A 17,400-nucleotide genomic window follows, 5' to 3' on the forward strand; every position below is an offset into this window, starting at 1 on the left:
CTCTGTCTCTCTCTCTCACCTGCATGTTTTCAGTAGCACCGGAGCACAGAGAGGAAGGAGCGGCACTCTGCTTTCCCCTCTTCTTTCCTGGAGGGGAGGGGCTTTCCCTGCTCTTTGTTCCGTTTCAGCAAACACAGTAAGGAAACAGAGAGGGTGGGCAGTAAGACCCTGAGGCAGAATGCAGGAAAGCACCCACTTCCTCTTTTCAGGTTTCCCTTTCAGGTTTCCCTTCTCCCTGAAGCGCGGTTTGATTTTTGCCCGATTTTTCGGCTCCAGGGACCACACATTCGCTGCATAACACGCACAGACATTTCCCCTTCCTTTTTAGGAGAAAAAATCTGCGTGTTATAGAGCGAAAAATACGGTATTTTTCAGAAATCCATGCTGACTATTGGTGATCACAGCATTCCTTTCTAGGTGCTCACAGACTGTTTGCTTAATGATCTGCTCCAGAATCTTCCCTGCTATTGATGTCAGACTGACTGGGCGGTAATTATTTGGGTCCTCTCTTTTCCCCTTTTTGAAAATAGGGACAACATTTGCCCTCCTCCAGTCTGCCGGGACTTCGCCTGTTCTCCAGGAATTCTCAAAGATGACTGCCAGTGGTTCTGAGATCACATCTGCCAGTTCTTTTAATACTCTTGGATGCAGTTCATCTGGCCCTGGAGACTTGAATACATCTAAACTAGCCAAATATTCTTGTACTATCTCCTTAGTTATTCTGGGCTGTGTTTCCTTTGCTGAATCATTTGCTCCAAATTCTTCAGGTCGGGCATTGTTTTCTTTATCGGAGAAGACTGAGGCAAAGAAGGCATTGAGGAGTTCAGCCCTTTCTGTGTCCCCTGTTTGCATTTCACCATCTTCTCCTCTGAGTGACCCCACTGTTTCTTTGTTCTTCCTTTTGCTACGAACATACCCATAAAAGCCTTTTTTGTTGCTTTTAACCTCTCTAGCAAGCCTGAGTTCATTCTGTGCTTTAGCTTTTCTGACTTTGTGTCTACACGTGCTGGCTATTTGTTTGAATTCCTCTTTGGTGGTTTCCCCCCTTTTCCATTTTTTGTACACATCCTTTTTTAATCTTAATTCAGTTAAAAGTTCTTTAGATAGCCACCCTGGCTTCTTTAGGCACCTTCCATGTTTCCGTCTCATTGGTATTGCCTGACGTTGTGCTTTTACTATCTCCCTCTTAACAAACTCCCAGCCATCATGAACTCCCTTTCCTTTTAGTATTGCTGTCCATGGGATCTCACCCAGCACTTCCCTAAGTTTTATGAAGTCGGCTTTCTTAAAGTCAAGAAATTGAGTCCTAGTATGCTTGGCTGCTCCTTTCCGCTGTATAGTAAACTTCAGAAGAGCATGATCACTCGCGCCTAATGATCCATCCACATCTACCCCACTAACCAGGTCATCAACATTGGTTAGGACCAGATCTAAAATGGCTGTTCCTCTTGTTGCTTCTCCCACTTTCTGGACAATGAAGTTGTCTGCAAGGCCAGTGAGGAATCTGTTTGACCTTATGCTCTTGGCTGAGTTTGACGTCCAACAAATATCCGGGTAATTGAAGTCCCCCATTACTACTATCTCCCTTCCTTTTGCATGCTTGGCCATCTGTTCCAGGAAGGCATCATCTATGTCCTCCGTTTGGCTTGGGGATCTATAGTAAACTCCCACAATGAGGTCTCTGTTATTCTTCTCTCCCTTAATTTTGACCCAAATGCTCTCACTTTGGCTTTGAGGTTCTAAATCTTGGATCTCTTCACAGGTATACACATCCCTGACATATAACGCCACTCCTCCTCCTTTCTTGTCTGGTCTGTTTCTCTGAAATAGATTGTATCCCCCCAGTATTACATTCCAATCGTGGGACTTATCCCACCAGGTTTCAGTGATGCCTATTATGTCATATTTAGTTTGCTGTACCAAGAGCTCAAGCTCATCTTGTTTATTTCCCATGCTTTGCGCATTAGTGTACAGACATTGAAGTCCATTAATCATTCCCCCATGTCTCTTATTTAAGGATTTTTTCCTCCCACCACTAGGTGCGCATGCTGTTTGCTCCATTTGGTCTATGACATCTGGATGATCATCTTCATTAATTGATAGACTCCTACCTTCAGGAGCACTGTCTCCCTCCCCCACATTAGTCAGTTTAAAGCCCTCCTGATGAGGTTTCTGAGGTTTTTGGCAAAAACATTTCTCCCAACCGTTGTGAGGTGCAGCCCATCACTTGCCAGAAGTCCATCTTCAAGAAACTGCAGTCCGTGATCTAAGAATCCAAACCGTTCCTGTTTACACCATTTGCGAAGCCAGCTGTTCACTTCCACTATTTTCCCCTCTCTCCCTGGGCCACGTCGTTCAACTGGGAGGACAGACGAGATGACAATTTGTGCATTTAGTTGCTTCAATTTCCTGCCGAGAGCCTCGTAGTCTCTTTTGATCTTCTGGAGGCTATTGCTTGCAGTGTCATTGGTTCCCACATGAACCAAGAGGAAGGGGTATTTGTCAGTGGGTTTTATGATTCCTTGCAGTCGTTCAGTTACATCTTGGATCTTAGCCCCGGGGAGACAGCACACTTCCCGAGACATCTTGTCAGGCCCGCAGATCACTGCTTCTGTTCCCCTCAGTAGGGAATCCCCTATCACCACTACACGCCTCCTCTTGGGTTTGGTCGGGGTTCTTCCATGAGCTGTCCGTTCCAAGGTCGCCTGCACATTCCCTGAGGACTGACTTTGCTGCTCGTCTTCATATACCTGATCGACTGTAATGAGGGAGAGATCCTCAAATGGAGTCTGCTCTTCGTCTTCCATGCTAGGGGAGAGGACCTCAAAGCAATTGTGTATTTCTAAACAATCAGAGTAAACCCTGGGCCTCCTACTTCTTTGAGTCACGTTTCTCCAGATATCTGGCTCCTGTGTTGATGAACTAGCCTCCTTCTCAGGGGAGTCCCCTGTCTCCTCCTTGGTGGGGACGGTGTGCTCTGTTGCTTCCAAGAAGAGCTCCAGCTCTCTAATTCTTTGGAGTGTAGCTACACGTTCCTCCAGTTGCTGGACTTTGTCTTTTAAAAGGGCAATAAAAGGACATCAAATAGCATTGGAGCAGTGAGAATGTTTGGTGAGCATTTTTCCCACCTAGGATTCGTTCAGCTGAATGCGTTGCTTTCAAAGTGAACCCTGACATTTGAAAATGTTTAGTGGATCCCTAACATAAACTCGTGAACATCAGCCCTGATCCTCAAACACCAGCCCACATGGAGAGTGGCATATGTCTTGGAAAATTCTCCTGTTAGATAAATCTTGCTCTTTTTCAGGTAGAGTAGTTTGTGTTAGAATGAAAGAAAAAATACATTTCAGATTAAAGGAGAATAATACAATTACAAAGACATATATTAAATATCTAAAAGCAGCAGTCAGTTTTAAAATCCAGAGCAGCAGATTCATACATGAAAGCCTATTTCGAAAATACGATAAGGAGGAAGCCTGACTTGTCTCCACTTGGAGAGTATTCCAGGGCCTTGACACCATCACTGAAAATGCTCACTTTTGTAATACACTGAGTTGATGGCAAGGAGGACAAAGCAGATATTAAAGCCCAAGCAGGTCAATATAGAAGCAGACAGCCCGTAAAGTAATTATGTCTGGGACCATTTGGGAGAGGGCTGGGCCATTTTTTTCAGTTCATGTGGGGCAAAAATAAAATGCCCCCCTCCCCCCAAAAAAAAACCACAGGAGGGGGTATTCTGAGAAATAATAATAATATTATAATAATTTATTATTTATACCCTCCCATCTGGCTGATTTTCCCCAGCCACTCTGGGCGGCTCCCAATTGAGTATTGAAAACAATACATCATTAAAAAATGTTCAGATTGGCTTTCCTTAGTTAGATGAGATGGCCAAAATTGTTTTCATTTTTATAGATTATCATTATCAATTTAAAAACCCCAAGCAAACAGCTGTTTGCAGCTGCTGTAAAACTCCACAGCCACCCCACTGCATGTTCTGTAGCCTGTGACAAAATTACAATGGGAGTTAAACTACATCGCATCATGTCACATAGTGAATTCCATGATAAGTCTGCCCAGGCTCCAGGAAGCACAGACCATAGAAATCCTGGTTGGTTATGTGGCTGCTCACAGCAGCTGCACTGGCCTCTACCCACCCCCCAATCTTTCTTTAAGGGTTTGTTTTTAATTAAAAAAAAAGCCCTCAACTACCTTGTCTAACTTGGGTTAGCCAAACACACCCACCCTCAAATATTTCTCGAAATTTATCCTAACCCCACCCTGCAAACCATCAGAAAATCTACCTCCACTTTTTCAGGGATAGAATGGATCCCCCCCACCCACCCCAAAAAAAAGTGGAGGCAGATTTTCAGGACACCGTGGGTTGTATCTAACATTAGTTTTACTCAGAGTAGAGTACAGTGGTGCCTCGCAAGACGAAAATAATTCGTTCTGCGAGTCTTTTCGTTTTGCGATGTTTTTCGTCTTGCGAAGCACGGTCCGTCGCAACTGCGCCTCTTCAAGCAGCTTTAAAAAAAAAAGCGCAAGACGTTTTCGTCTTGCGAAGCAAGCCCATAGGGAAATTCGTCTAGCGAAGCAACGCAAAACCGAAAAACCCTTTCGTCTAGCGAGTTTTTCGTCTTGTGAGGCATTCGTCTTGTGGGGCACCACTGTATACCCTTTGAAATTCATGGGCATGACTAATTTGGTTCCTTTCAATTCAGTGAATCTTAGTTGGATACAATCCCTTTAGTTCAGAGCTTGAAAGACGAATAATCAATGTTCTCTCAGATTGGTATGGTGTGTTTCATGGGACTGAGTAACAGTCCTGATTAATTTGAGGTGAAAATACCAAAAGTTTCAGATTAATTTGAGAGGAAAAGATCGAAAGTGCCTATACATTTTTTGAGTACCTGTGTAGTTCTTCATGAGTGGAAATGGAAAGTGGCAAAGTGATACAGTGCTAGTATTAATGATGGAGGGAGATAATGTGCCAAGCTTTTGGAGCAATTTACCAGCAGTGGTAAAGGTGTAGCAGTAGAATGGCTACGCTGTGTAAACTTCACTTTTACTTTGTGCTTGCTGAAGAAAGTCAACATAGTTTTGAAAGCCATAGAAATAGCAGCCATAAAATTTCGAGTTTCTTCACTGAAACCATGAGTGTTTGATTTTGCATTCCATCTAACCCGATCTATAGAGGTACCTAAATGCATGACGTATGAATGGCATCCTTGGATGAGATATATGGCCATGGTAGTTTCCTATTAAAGCACTCTCTTGCACGCTCATAGCATGTTTTGCCATACTGCATGCAGTGTGACTGGGAAATGGTCATTCACAATTTTGAGAGGATGGTGGCTGCTATTTCTATTAACTCTGCTGAATCTTTGCTTTTGGTGGATTGTTAAAACAGCTGCACTCCCCTCTGCCTGGTACTCCACTCTAGCTGGTAACATTCTAAATTTTTGCTTGTTCTGTGTACAGTAGTCTGTAAAAACACAAACTCTCACCAGGATTTATCCAAAGTGTCTGGACATGGAATATCCTGTCTCAAGTTTAAAAGTGTAATGATATTAAAGCAATGTTTAAGGCTACAGTTCTAACTCCACTCAGCTGAGAGTAGAGATGGAAAGACCTGTCCATTTTGATTCTCTCGGTTTCTCCTTTTTCCAATCTTAAATTCAGCTCTCCATATTCCTGCAGCAATCAGCAACTTAAAAAATATCCTCATGAAAATCCATCAGCATTTTAGCGTGACTTTCTCCTAATAAACATATTTTTTGCGTACAGTTTTGACTGATAGACACATTTTCCCAAGAATTTTTCCTAATGTATGTTGTTTTCACTAAGATAGTCAGTTTTAATGCATGCTTTTACCTCATGTATTCACTTTTGTGAACATTCTTTGTTTGGAGACCTGCATCACAATATTTGGATAAGTGTGAATTTCAATGGATGGCTACATTTTGGTTCTCATAATTGTTTTACAAAGTGTGAATTCAATAGATTTGTCTTTAAATGGGAACTGAATTGATTTTCTCCCTCATCTTCACCAGAACCCCACTGAATTCAGTAAGAATCACTTCTTAGTACACATGGCTAGAATTGCAATGTAAACCCTTTGGGTCTTACTAAGGTTTGGCCCAGTGAGTAAACACTGGGTTGAGGATCATACACAGGCCGGTAGTCAAAGGCACCAAGTGAACTTCCATCCATGTTTGTCATCCAGTATAATGTTGGTGTTGACAACATCTTCACTAGATCCAGATGGCTTCCTAGTTTAATCCAAAGCACTCAGCATGACATTTGAAGCTCAAAATCAGCTCGGTCCATGGCAAATCAAGGATCACTTTCTATAATATGAACTTATTCATATATTCAGATCTTTCTCCAAGGGCCCAGCCTGTGTGTGGCCTTCCCCATCTGAGACTGAATGGGAAATTCCTTGGGAACAGGCCTTCACAGCACTGCTTCATCTCTCTCAGCTTTCAGGAGCCAATCAAAGGTGGTTTTATTTCAGAAGTGTGGACTGTTTTAAGTTTAGTTTCTGGCTAGGTTTTGCTGCTTAGTTAGCTTTAGCTGTGTTAATTGTTGTTGTTTTTATTTTTTGGTAATTTTACAGTTAACAATTTCCACATGTGTGGTGGATGATACCACCTCACTATGGATTTTTAATTGAGAGGCAGGATGTGCATATTTTTAAAATAAATAATCTGGTTAGCATTTATGTGAACAGGAACTCCTTGTTCACTGAACATAACATAGGATATAAGAAGAGGATCGGGCCAATGGGCCATCTAGTTCGGCATCCTGTTCTCACAGGGGCTGAGAAGACGCCTGTGGGAAACCGGCAAGTAGGATTTGAACACAACAGCAACAACTGAATTGACTAGGACTTACTTCTGATTATGCAGAGCTAGGATTACAGCCTTAATTTTAAACTGTGTGGCAAGTCATTCATGCTGGCTGGGCTACCAGTAAAACAATCTGAGCCTGCAAACAGGGAACTTTTAGTTCCAAGGAACAATTCCCCTCGGAAGCCCTTTGCTGCAGTTGAATTTTGTAACAAAACAAAACATGGGAGGACAGCAATGCTGTGTGTGGATTCCAAAACGTAAGGGAAGGGAGGACATCCATTCTGGATAAAAAGGCTAGTGTACAAGCAACTGTGTGGACCAGGCATAGGCAAGCTCGGCCTTTCAGATGTTCTGGGACTACAACTCCCATTATCCCTAGCTAACAGGACCAGTGGTCAGGGATGATGGGAGTTGTAGTCCCAAAACATCTGGAGGGCCGAGTTTTCCTATGCCTGGTGTAGACCTACATACAAGATAAAAATGCTATGACACATGAAAACAGTGACACTGAGGGAAAGAGAGGAAGTTCCAGGCGCAAGAACATTGTGTTCTTGTGTGTGTATATGTGTCACAGGATATCCTTTGATCAGCTGGAATTCCCATCACCCATAATCCAACTATGTCTCTTACCAGGCATATTCCTGGTACAGTGGTACCTCCGGTTATGGATGGGATCTGTTCTGGAGGCCCGGCCATATCCGAAAAAGGCCATAACTGGAGGCACCCTTCTGTGTACGCACGCAGTGCAATTGAGCACTTCTGCACATGTGCACGATGCACAGAGCGCTTGTGCGCTTGTGTGCTGCATGCAGAGCACTTCTGTGCATGTGTGTGTGGCAAAACCCGGATGTATACACTTCCAGGTTGACTGCGTTCGCAACCCAAAGTTTACTTATCCAGAGGGATACGTAAGCAGAGGTACGACTATATTAGCAATAGCTACAGTGTCATTGTGATATTCCAGGTAGTTTTGTCTGTTGCAAGAGTTATTGGTGTGTATAAACAGCAAAGGAAGGTCAGATCAGGACAGATAAAACTTTTTTTTTTTTAATGAAACCAAGAAGCTTTGTAACATCCACATCTGCTGCGGCTGCTATCAACGAAGAACCCCAGGGAGCTTTCAAACTCTGCAACTTTCAGAGGACATCTCTTTCATGCTGGCTTTCCAGTCGATGGGTCCCACTCTTCCTCTCTCGGTTGCTCTTTCTTCCTCCCTTCCTTCCCTTTTCTTGTGCAATTAAAATCTCCAGGCACTTCCATGGTTTATTGGGATGCAGAGGAAGAATTGGGAAAGCGCTAGATGTTTTTCTAAGTGATTCCATATGGTCCTCCACTGCTAGCAGAAGCTTACAGCTTGCTTCCAGTTCCCTCCGGTGTGCATTTACTTTTGTAGACAACGAAAGATCCAGTTATTTTTCCCATAAAGATTAGATTGGCAGAAAAGAAGACATTTTGCCTGCAAGAGCCTTAGCGCAGGCCAGAACGAGGAACACCCAGCTGCCTGGCTCAGACTCCTCTCTAAGTGTATCCGCTCCAGGGGAATAAAAAGAAAGATTTATACCCATGAATAGTTCTTCAGGATACTTGCCAGGCACAGTAGAAAAACTCGGCTAGCTTCTCTGCACAAACCCTGCCATGTTTTGTTACTGTCATAAGGGCATAGACTTATGGGATGATGCAGGATACCAGAGGAGGAGCAGAGATCGCCAGTAACATAGTGGCTCAGTTTTGGTCATCAAGTCCATCGTATAATTAAAAAGAAGGCATGGAAATGGTAAATCCAGCCTCCCAACTAAACTTGGATAGCGTGACAGTGGTTCTAAACCAGACCAAAGGAATGAAGTTTTATTTACCTCATGATAACGTGGCAGAAAAGTGCTTCACGGAAGCCCAGTGAGGCCCTGATAGATGTCACTGAATTTGATAGCAACATACTTGACTCATGCCATGTCTTATGTGTTATCTGGGAATCAAAGGAAAAAGAAGTGAAAGGTGTGAGGGAAAGTGCTTTTGCTACCCTGCCATTTACTATTCAAACAATATAACTTGTATTTAGCAGCACCAACCATTTTCAAGGTGCAAATAGTCACAAATGTATACCATTAGGCTGAAAACTTTTGGCAAAAGGGGTGATGGGCAGTCTACGGTAAAGGAAAGGTGCTATGCATCCTATTACCATATGTTCCAGTGTTTAACCTTTTCACCAAACAGTTCCTAGAGTTGAAATTTGGTTCAAACTAAGCCTTCCTTGGCAGTGGGATAGTTTTGCCTATTGCTACCACAATGAAAGGACATGCACAACTTGAACGCGGTCCCATTTGAAGTACATTTAAAAATCAACAATGACAAAACAATTGCTATGGGTTATTGTTGGTGGGCCTGCACGGCATAGCTCATAGCTTCTCCTGGTAAATAGAAGGGGAAGAAATGGAGCCAGTGAGAGATTTTACTTTCTTGGGCTCCATGATCACTGCAGATAGTAACAGCAGTCACGAAATTAAAAGACACCTTCTCCTTGGGAGAAAGGCAATGGCAAACCTAGACAGCATCTTAAAAAGCAGAGACAAAGCTTGCCAACAAAGGTCCGTATAGTTAAAGCCATGGTTTTCCCAGTAGTGATGTATGGAAGTGAGAGCTGGACCATAAAGAAGGCTGATTGCCGAAGAATTGATGCTTTTGAATTATGGTGCTGGAGGAGACTCTTGAGAGTCCCATGGACTGCAATAAGATCAAACGTATCCATTCTTAAGGAAATCAGCCCTGAGTGCTCACTGGAAGGACAGATCCTGAAGCTGAGGCTCCAATACTTTGGCCACCTCTTGAGAAGAGAAGACTCCCTGGAAAAGACCCTGATGTTGGGAAAGATGGAGAGCACAAGGAGAAGGGGACGACAGAGGATGAGATGGTTGGACAGTGTTCTCGAAGCTACAAACATGAGTCTGACCAAACTGCGAGAGGCAGTGGAAGACAGGAGTGCCTGGCGTGCTCTGGTCCATGGGGGTCACAAAGAGTCGGACACGACTAAACGACTAAACAACATTGTTGGTGGGCACCATTCGCTCCTTTTACCTTGTTTTTGTTGCCGGCTTTTGTGGAATAAATGGACCTGCTGATGTGTGACAACACAAGCCCTACCAACAAGGGCTAGCAGTGAGGCAAGATGCTTATTACAAAAAGAACAGATGAACAGTGATTTATGATTTGGTTCCATTGAAATGCCTTGGAGCTATATATTTTCCGATAGACACTAGCCTGCGGGTCTCTGCAGAAACCATACAATCATCTGTGAAAAGATGACTCAGATCCCTGGGCTCTGAAAGTCTGGGGAGCAAACTGCTGCATGCCTTTCACACTCTTTTCAAATAGCATGCATTCTGCGTTGTGCCTTTCCAGATGTGTTTGCTGGTGGTGTTGACAGTGACACTGTTCACTTCCAAGAGATTCCGTCTCATGCTAGGGACCTTAACAGTGCAATCCTGTACATGTTTACTCAGAAGTAAGCCCCAATGAGTCCAAAGGGACTTACTTCCAGGTAAGCAGGAATACGATTGCAGCTTAAATCCAGTAGTGCTGCCTCTACATCTCTATGATTGGGACGAAGGGGAGTACATAACTATCATAATTTTTAGTGGAGGGGTTTTGTGGTTTTTTTTTTGGAGTGCCTTGACTATTGCATAAGGGCAGACAGAACTGAAATTCCAGTTTTCCACACGGATGTGCAAGGAATTTGTTATCTTGAAAAACAACACTATAATGTAGTCTGTTTTGAGGAAGGATTTATTTAGCGAAGGCAGATGTTGTAGGGCAAGGAAGTAGTACTGAGGAAAGTATGAAAGGGCACGTCAGTGAGGTAAACAAAGGGTGACCATAACGCATTATGTTTTTTGTTTGTTTTTTACAAAGGGGATTAAGGGAAAGATGGAATTGAAATGTAGTTTGGAGCAGAACAGTAGGAAGTCTTTAAATATGAAGACTAGGGATAGAAAATTGATGCATAAAATTAAGGAAACTAGTACATAGGTTTTGGTAATGTTATTGTGGTGATACAAAACTAGACAGGTTGTTTTCATGGGGAAAGGTTTTCTTTAGCATTGTAAAAATTGGTTCAAACCAACAAACAAGGAGACAATCATTGTCCCTCTGGTCTAGTTCTCTCATTTGTGACATCTCAGATTTCACACAGTGCCTCTGTGTCAAGTTTGAACCCTGTTTCAAGGGTCTTTCTGAAATGTTTTCAAGCTCTTGACAAGGGAGCGCTTGAATCCCACAAGAGGACTGTGTGACATCAGAAAATTATGGTTTGGGTCAACCTTAACTTAGTTGAAGAAAAGTGAGGCAACAAGAGGTAAGGAAAGCAAATGGCTAGTCAGGAAGAGAAATGACCAAGGCACAGACAAGAAATTTGGCACTGAATGGCAGATTTTGAATATGGTAGTCAGGAACATGTGAGTAGAATTTGGCAACAGCCTACAGATGATATTCTGAATTGTGTGTACACAGGATTTCTATGAAGCTGTCTTAAAAGTGCTGGGAGATGAAGATAACAATGACCATGAAGAAGCAAAGCTCAAGGAAGGATTGAATGAGATCCCAGAAATCTACAAACTGCACCAAGAAATACTGGAAGAGCTGGAAGAAAAAGTTCTCAATTGGTAAGTGATTTAGCAAGGCCTTTATGCCATCTCAGGGCGGCATCATTTCCTGACATCCTGAAATCTTTAGGAAAACCAAGCATCTATTTCTTTTGAATAGAGGGAGAATCAAAAGTAGCTGAATGTGAGACAACTTGCCTCTGTGATGGCCTCACCCTGAATGCTAAGAGGCTATACTTCACCCTAAGATTTTACATTATATCTGTTACAAGAACATGGTAGCATGATATGTAATAACTCCAGATGCTATGCACTCAGGCATTATATATCTAGCTACTGAATGACCTCATTTTCAATAGATTCCAGATATGTTTCCTCTACCATTGTTAAAGTACATTTTGCTGGAAGGTTGGGATCCTGATAACAAGAAAGGAAGTCACAGATACCTTCTGCAGTATTTGTGTAAGTGAAAAGAGATGAGCAAAAGCCACACTGAGCCTGAATGGATAGGGTGGGATATCAACATTTAAAATATTTGTTTGCCATCAAGACAAATAATAGCCCACCAACCATATACTGTGCTTGTGGGACATTTGACGAAATCCTTGTTTTCACAGTCCTAGGCCAGCTCCCCGAACAGGAGGTTTGTTGAGGTTCTGCTGGGCCACCAGATGTGGCCAGTGGACTGTCTTCAGATACGTGTGTTGCATCATGTGTGGACCTGGAGTATTAAAAAGTCCTGTTCTTCACAAAGCAGCTCAGGGCTGATAAATGGGAATGGCTGTGGGCAGCATCCAGTAGAGGTGGGAAAGATCCAAACCAAAGACCCCCTCTGCTGTTTCCCACAGTAGCTAATATGGCTTCCTTGGGAAGCAAAGAATAGGAAATGAGGGCAATAGTACCCTCCTGCTCATGTTACCCAGCAACTGGCAGTTAGAGACATATTGCTTTCAGTGCTGGAGACAGGGTATGCAGTCACCATGACTAGTAGCCAATGACAGCCTAATCCTCCATGAATTTGTCTAATCCCTTTTTTAAAAACAACAACACTCAAGATGGCAGCCATCCCCACATCTTGTGGTAGTAGTTCCGTGTGTGTGTTCCTTTTGTCTGCACACTAGTCTTCCACCATGTGACATCACTGAATGACCCTGGGTTCTAGCGTGATGAGAGAGGGAGAAAAACACCTCCCGGTCCACTGTCTCCGCACCATGCATAATCTTCATATGCCTCTATCACAAGCATAGGCAAACTCCAGCCCTCCAGATGTTTGGGATTACAATTCCCATCATCCCTAGGTAACAGGACCAGTGGTCAGGGATGATGGGAGTTGTAGTCCCAAACATCTGGAGGGCCGGAGTCTGCCTATGCCTGCTCTATCATGACCTCTCTTACTTCCCTTTTTCCTAAATGAAAAAACCCCAAACGTCGTAACCTGTTTGTTTGTTTGTTTGTTTGTTTGTTTGTTTGTTTGTTTGTTTATCCTGATGTGGCTTTAGGGAAGATCACCAGAAAGTGGCTGACATTTTCCTCTCCAGGGAATCAAGGTTCATTCACCACACGGCTTACATTATGCAGTTTGATAGGAATTTGGCTTTGCTGGATGAAGCCCGCCTTAAAACCTCCCAGCTGGATACTGTCGTTCGGGAATTTGAGGTAAGGGCCTTTACGACTGTCCTGTAGTTCTCTTTATCACTCTCTCCTTCCTTCCTTGTGTGCCCTCCCTTCAGAGCTCAGAAAGGGCCACGTAGGGGGGTGTTAATGATGACTCAGTTCAGGGATAGCTTTGGAGGAGGGTTAAGTCTGGAGGAGTACCTATTAGATCCACATGCACACCTTCAAGTGAGAAGAATTGGGGTTGCTTGTGCACTTATGTATGGAACGCAAGGGCTGCTATAATAAAACAACAACAACAATGAATGTGTGATCATCCATTCTCACATTACTGTGGGCAGCTATGGGAGATGGAAGCAGCAAGAATTCTAGGTCAGGGATTGTCTTGTTACTGAGCACTCCATACCTGACACCATGGAAACCATGTAATTCCTTCATCTTCTGTCCTGCACATTCCTGGCCTTTGCTAATTTGCCAGCAGTCTCAGAGGTTATCTTCCAAGCCGTCACAGGGAAAACCATAGGGCTAGTGTGCTCATGCTCAGTGTAGAAGGGATTTAGAGTGCCTGAACGGGGCTAATGCAAACTTTGTCCCTCTCTTCTGCTTCCTGCCACAGTGACACTTCTTCTTCTGGTGGCGAGGCACACAATGTCAGCCTTAATATATATCCATTTCTCCATTTGTAAAGGGTAGGGGAGGAGAGGTAGTAATATTTACTTATCTGACAGAAAAGGTTACGAGGATAAATTGGGTGCTGTGTTTTTAATGTGGCTGGGGCTGTCAGGCCCTTGAGATATGGATTATGTCTCCCTCTGCAGCGCATCTGAAATATTAATAATGATAATTCATTAAAATGACCGTTTGTCAACATTTGCCTGTGGATATTTCACTGTCTGAACTCTGGAGGCCAAAAATATAAAAACAGAGTCTAAGAATGCTGCTCTGAAGGCTTTGATCGAAAAGGCAGACTTCTAATTGCAAGAAGTGTTTTTTGGGGCTTATCTCAAATTTGGTTATCCTGTGGGCTGTACTTCCTTGTTGCCCAGGTGTTCAATATACTAGAGTCAAAAATTGCTTGTCTCAAAGGCAATGGCAGTATTCTCACCAGCAGGGATATATTCACAAAATGCATCTCTCTGTGTTTGATATTCAGAGCATATTCATACCACAGACTTTATCTGGTTTAATACTTACTCTCTTTCCCCAGAGAACCTTGTAAGCTATAATTTTGTGAGGGGGTAAAGTGGAAGAAACTGAGAACTCTCTGTTAGAATAAAGACAGGAAGGAGGTTTAGATGTGCTAACAGCACCTGGCTTAGCTCTGCTCCTTCAGGGGCTGCATATTCATTGACTGTGAGAAGACTATGGGATTCTATACTTACAACAACATATGGGGTTGGTTCATCTGAAAGCCTTCTAGACATAGATTCTTATTTGTAAACACATTTTCTAAGGTAATATTTGCAGGGCAGAGAATATGTGTTCCAAAACACTTCCATCCCACTAAGTCTGTCTGCCTTGACTGTAACAGAGAATTGCCAGTCCGTTCACCAGCAGTGGGAAACGTCTGACCCATGGGCCTCATTGGGGCTCCCAGGCCTCCCCATTTGGCCTAGGACATGGTTTGGCTCACCATGTCCATCATCTAGTGTCATACGGTGCCAATTTCAATTTGAGGAATCAATCTTCCTTTACAGCTGTGGCTGCATTCAAGGGAGACTTGCAAAGGATACATCGGGAGCTCTTCCCAGAAATTTAACTCACCTGTTGTGATTTAAATCATATGACATTAGCTGACTGACAGGTGCATGGCTCTCTGTCTCCGCCCTTCACTAACTAAAATTCAAAGGATTTTTTTTGTGGAGACCATAATGGTTAGAAGGGTATAAAGCCTGTATAAATTTGTAGTGTAGATACCAGAACTTAGATCAGGATTGATGTACCGGTAATTATCATTTTGGCAACCCTAATACTGGTAGCAGGTGCAAATTTTGACTCCCAAATTCAGGGAGCTGTTTTCCTTTAGTAGTAGGGTCTTTGTTTTTGTTCTTCCTTTTCTTGTCACCAGCCAAAAGTAACACATTTCCTTCAGCAACCAATCTACCACCATTTTCTGGCCTCAGAATACCCTAGATACAGCAGCATTCTGGGGCACTGTGGGAGGAAAATGGCTGCCACCACAAAAAGATAGCAGCAGCCATATTTATTTTAGCAGCAACTATTTTCCTCACTACCATCACCATGCTCCAGAAGAATGTTGTGTTTGGGGCATGCTGAGATCCAAAAAATCTCTCTCTCTCTTAAAAATAAGGCAGCAATGGAAAAATAGGAAAAAGCTAAAAATAAAAAAGGAAGATTTAACTGTTTCTGGGATCAACCCCCCCCCCAATTTTCACCACATACATTTGCGGGGGTGGGGAGGGATTTGATCTTAGCCCCAGTAATACACTCTCAGATTCTTCCTTGCCTAATTCTGATATGTATGCCTAAACTGTCCTCCCAGTTCACCAATTCAGAGGTAAATTAGTGCCTGACCCTATATCCAGAAAGGTCCCGACTCTCTTTGAGTTTATGCTTGGCAGTTGAATGTGCTCTATTCCCTTGGGACTAAGGCAGAGTCTTGCCTTAATCCTGCTCTTCTTGTCTGGCACATAAATCAGTACAGCTCTTCTGAAGATGCCTTTGGTGTGTTTCAGATCAATGGTTCCTACTCTGCCCTTTCCCCATCTCCCTCGCAATGCCCCAGGAAGCAGGGTCAGAATGTATTTCACAGGAACGTCACAGACCCTACTATTAAGTAAGGGATAAAAGTTGCCGTGTTAATGCTTTTATCTCAGCTTGGTGTGTTGCCCCTCAGTTCCGCTACAATTGGAGTTAATGGGATTTTTATTGGAGTCGTAAATCTGAACTCAGAAGCTTCCTGTGGGTTTGGGTTTTGCTTCGCGTTTTTGTATCCTTGATCTTCTCCCCGCTCACAACAGTATCCAAATAGGAATAACACTCAGTAACTTCATTTAAAGGGATGGTGATGGAAGAAAGGCAAATCTCTCCTGTACAGTGGTACCTTGGGTTACAAACACCACGGGTTACAAACACTTCGAGTTACAGACTCTGCTAACCCGGAAGTAGTACCTCGGCTTAAGAACTTTGCCCCAGGATGAGAACAGAAATGGCAGCGCGGTGGCACTGGGGGGCTCCATTAGCTAAAGTGGTACCTCAGGTTAAGAACAGTTTCAGGTTAAAAACGGACCTCCGGAACAAATTAAGTTCGTAACCAGAGGTACCACTGTATCACTTTTGAAACTGATCCTGATCCTGTTCGGATATTTGTGTGTTTGCAAAGTTGGAAATGTTTGAATATGGGAGTGCCAAAGTCTTGGTCAGTAAAAAGGGTTGCCTACAGCGTCTTTAGTAATTAGGGTGCCTCCATATGGCAGGTTTTGGGAGGACTTGGTGCTGCTCACACATGGAAGTTTTGCACAGTGTCTTCACCATCATCAAAATGACACCCCCTTCCCCTCTTCTTTTCCTCCGTATTTGGCATTTCCACTGAAAATTTGATGGGGTGGGGGTGGGCGAAATCTGCAAAACTTGCAAATCTGGATGAAATGAGGTGGGGGGGGAAATAATGGAGTGACATTTTGATGAGGACAGCATTGTGTGGATGTTGAGAAGGTCCTCCATGCATGAACAGCACCGAGTGGACAATAGACAGCTGTCTTGAAGCGGCCATCACTGCATGATGATGGTGAGGATCAGAAACCGAACAGACGCCGCTTCCCCTTTCACCACAAATCCATGACAAGAACAGCAGCAGCAGCAGCAGGTGGGTATCTCAGGGAAGGACTGCAGCTCAGTGGTGGAGCATCTGCTATGCGTGCAGAATGTCCCAGCTTCAATCCCCAGCATCTTCAGGTAGGACTGAGACAAAGTCCTGCCTGAAGTTCTGGCGAGCCACTGCCATTTACTATAGACAATACTGAGTTTAACAACAACAACAACAACAATTTATTACTTTATTACTTATACCCTTCCTGGCTGGATTTCCCCAGTCACTCTGGGCGGCTTCCAAGAGGAGATTAAAAATACATTAAAACCTCAGTCATTAAAAACCTCCCTAAACAGGGCTGCCTTCAGATGTCTTTTAAAAGTAAGATAGTTGGTTATTTCCTTGACATCTGATGGGAGGGTGTTCCACAGGGCGGGTGCCACTACCGAGAAGGCCCTCTGCCTTGTTCCCTGTAACTTTGCTTCTCGCAGTGAGGGAACCACCAGAAGGCCCTCAGAGCTGGACCTTAGCGCCCGGGCAGAATGATGGGGGTGGAGACGCTCCTTCA

The 17,400-nt window shown here is 43.5% G+C and overlaps 1 protein-coding gene across 5 annotated transcripts in view; it reads left to right on the top strand.

The window, feature by feature from the left end:
* FGD5 (FYVE, RhoGEF and PH domain containing 5) overlaps window positions 1-17,400 on the top strand; it is a 132,834-nt gene that overhangs the window by 74,853 nt on the left and 40,581 nt on the right. For all 5 annotated transcript variants that reach the window (XM_082209196.1, XM_082209197.1, XM_082209194.1 and 2 more), the window contains exons 6-7: window positions 11,358-11,509; window positions 12,949-13,105. In XM_082209196.1, the coding sequence (XP_082065322.1) occupies window positions 11,358-11,509; window positions 12,949-13,105 (309 nt within the window). The remainder of the gene's footprint in view (window positions 1-11,357; window positions 11,510-12,948; window positions 13,106-17,400) is intronic.

The sequence above is a fragment of the Podarcis vaucheri genome (assembly GCF_965113315.1).
Source record: "Podarcis vaucheri genome assembly, chromosome: 2".
Taxonomy (NCBI): domain Eukaryota; kingdom Metazoa; phylum Chordata; class Lepidosauria; order Squamata; family Lacertidae; genus Podarcis; species Podarcis vaucheri.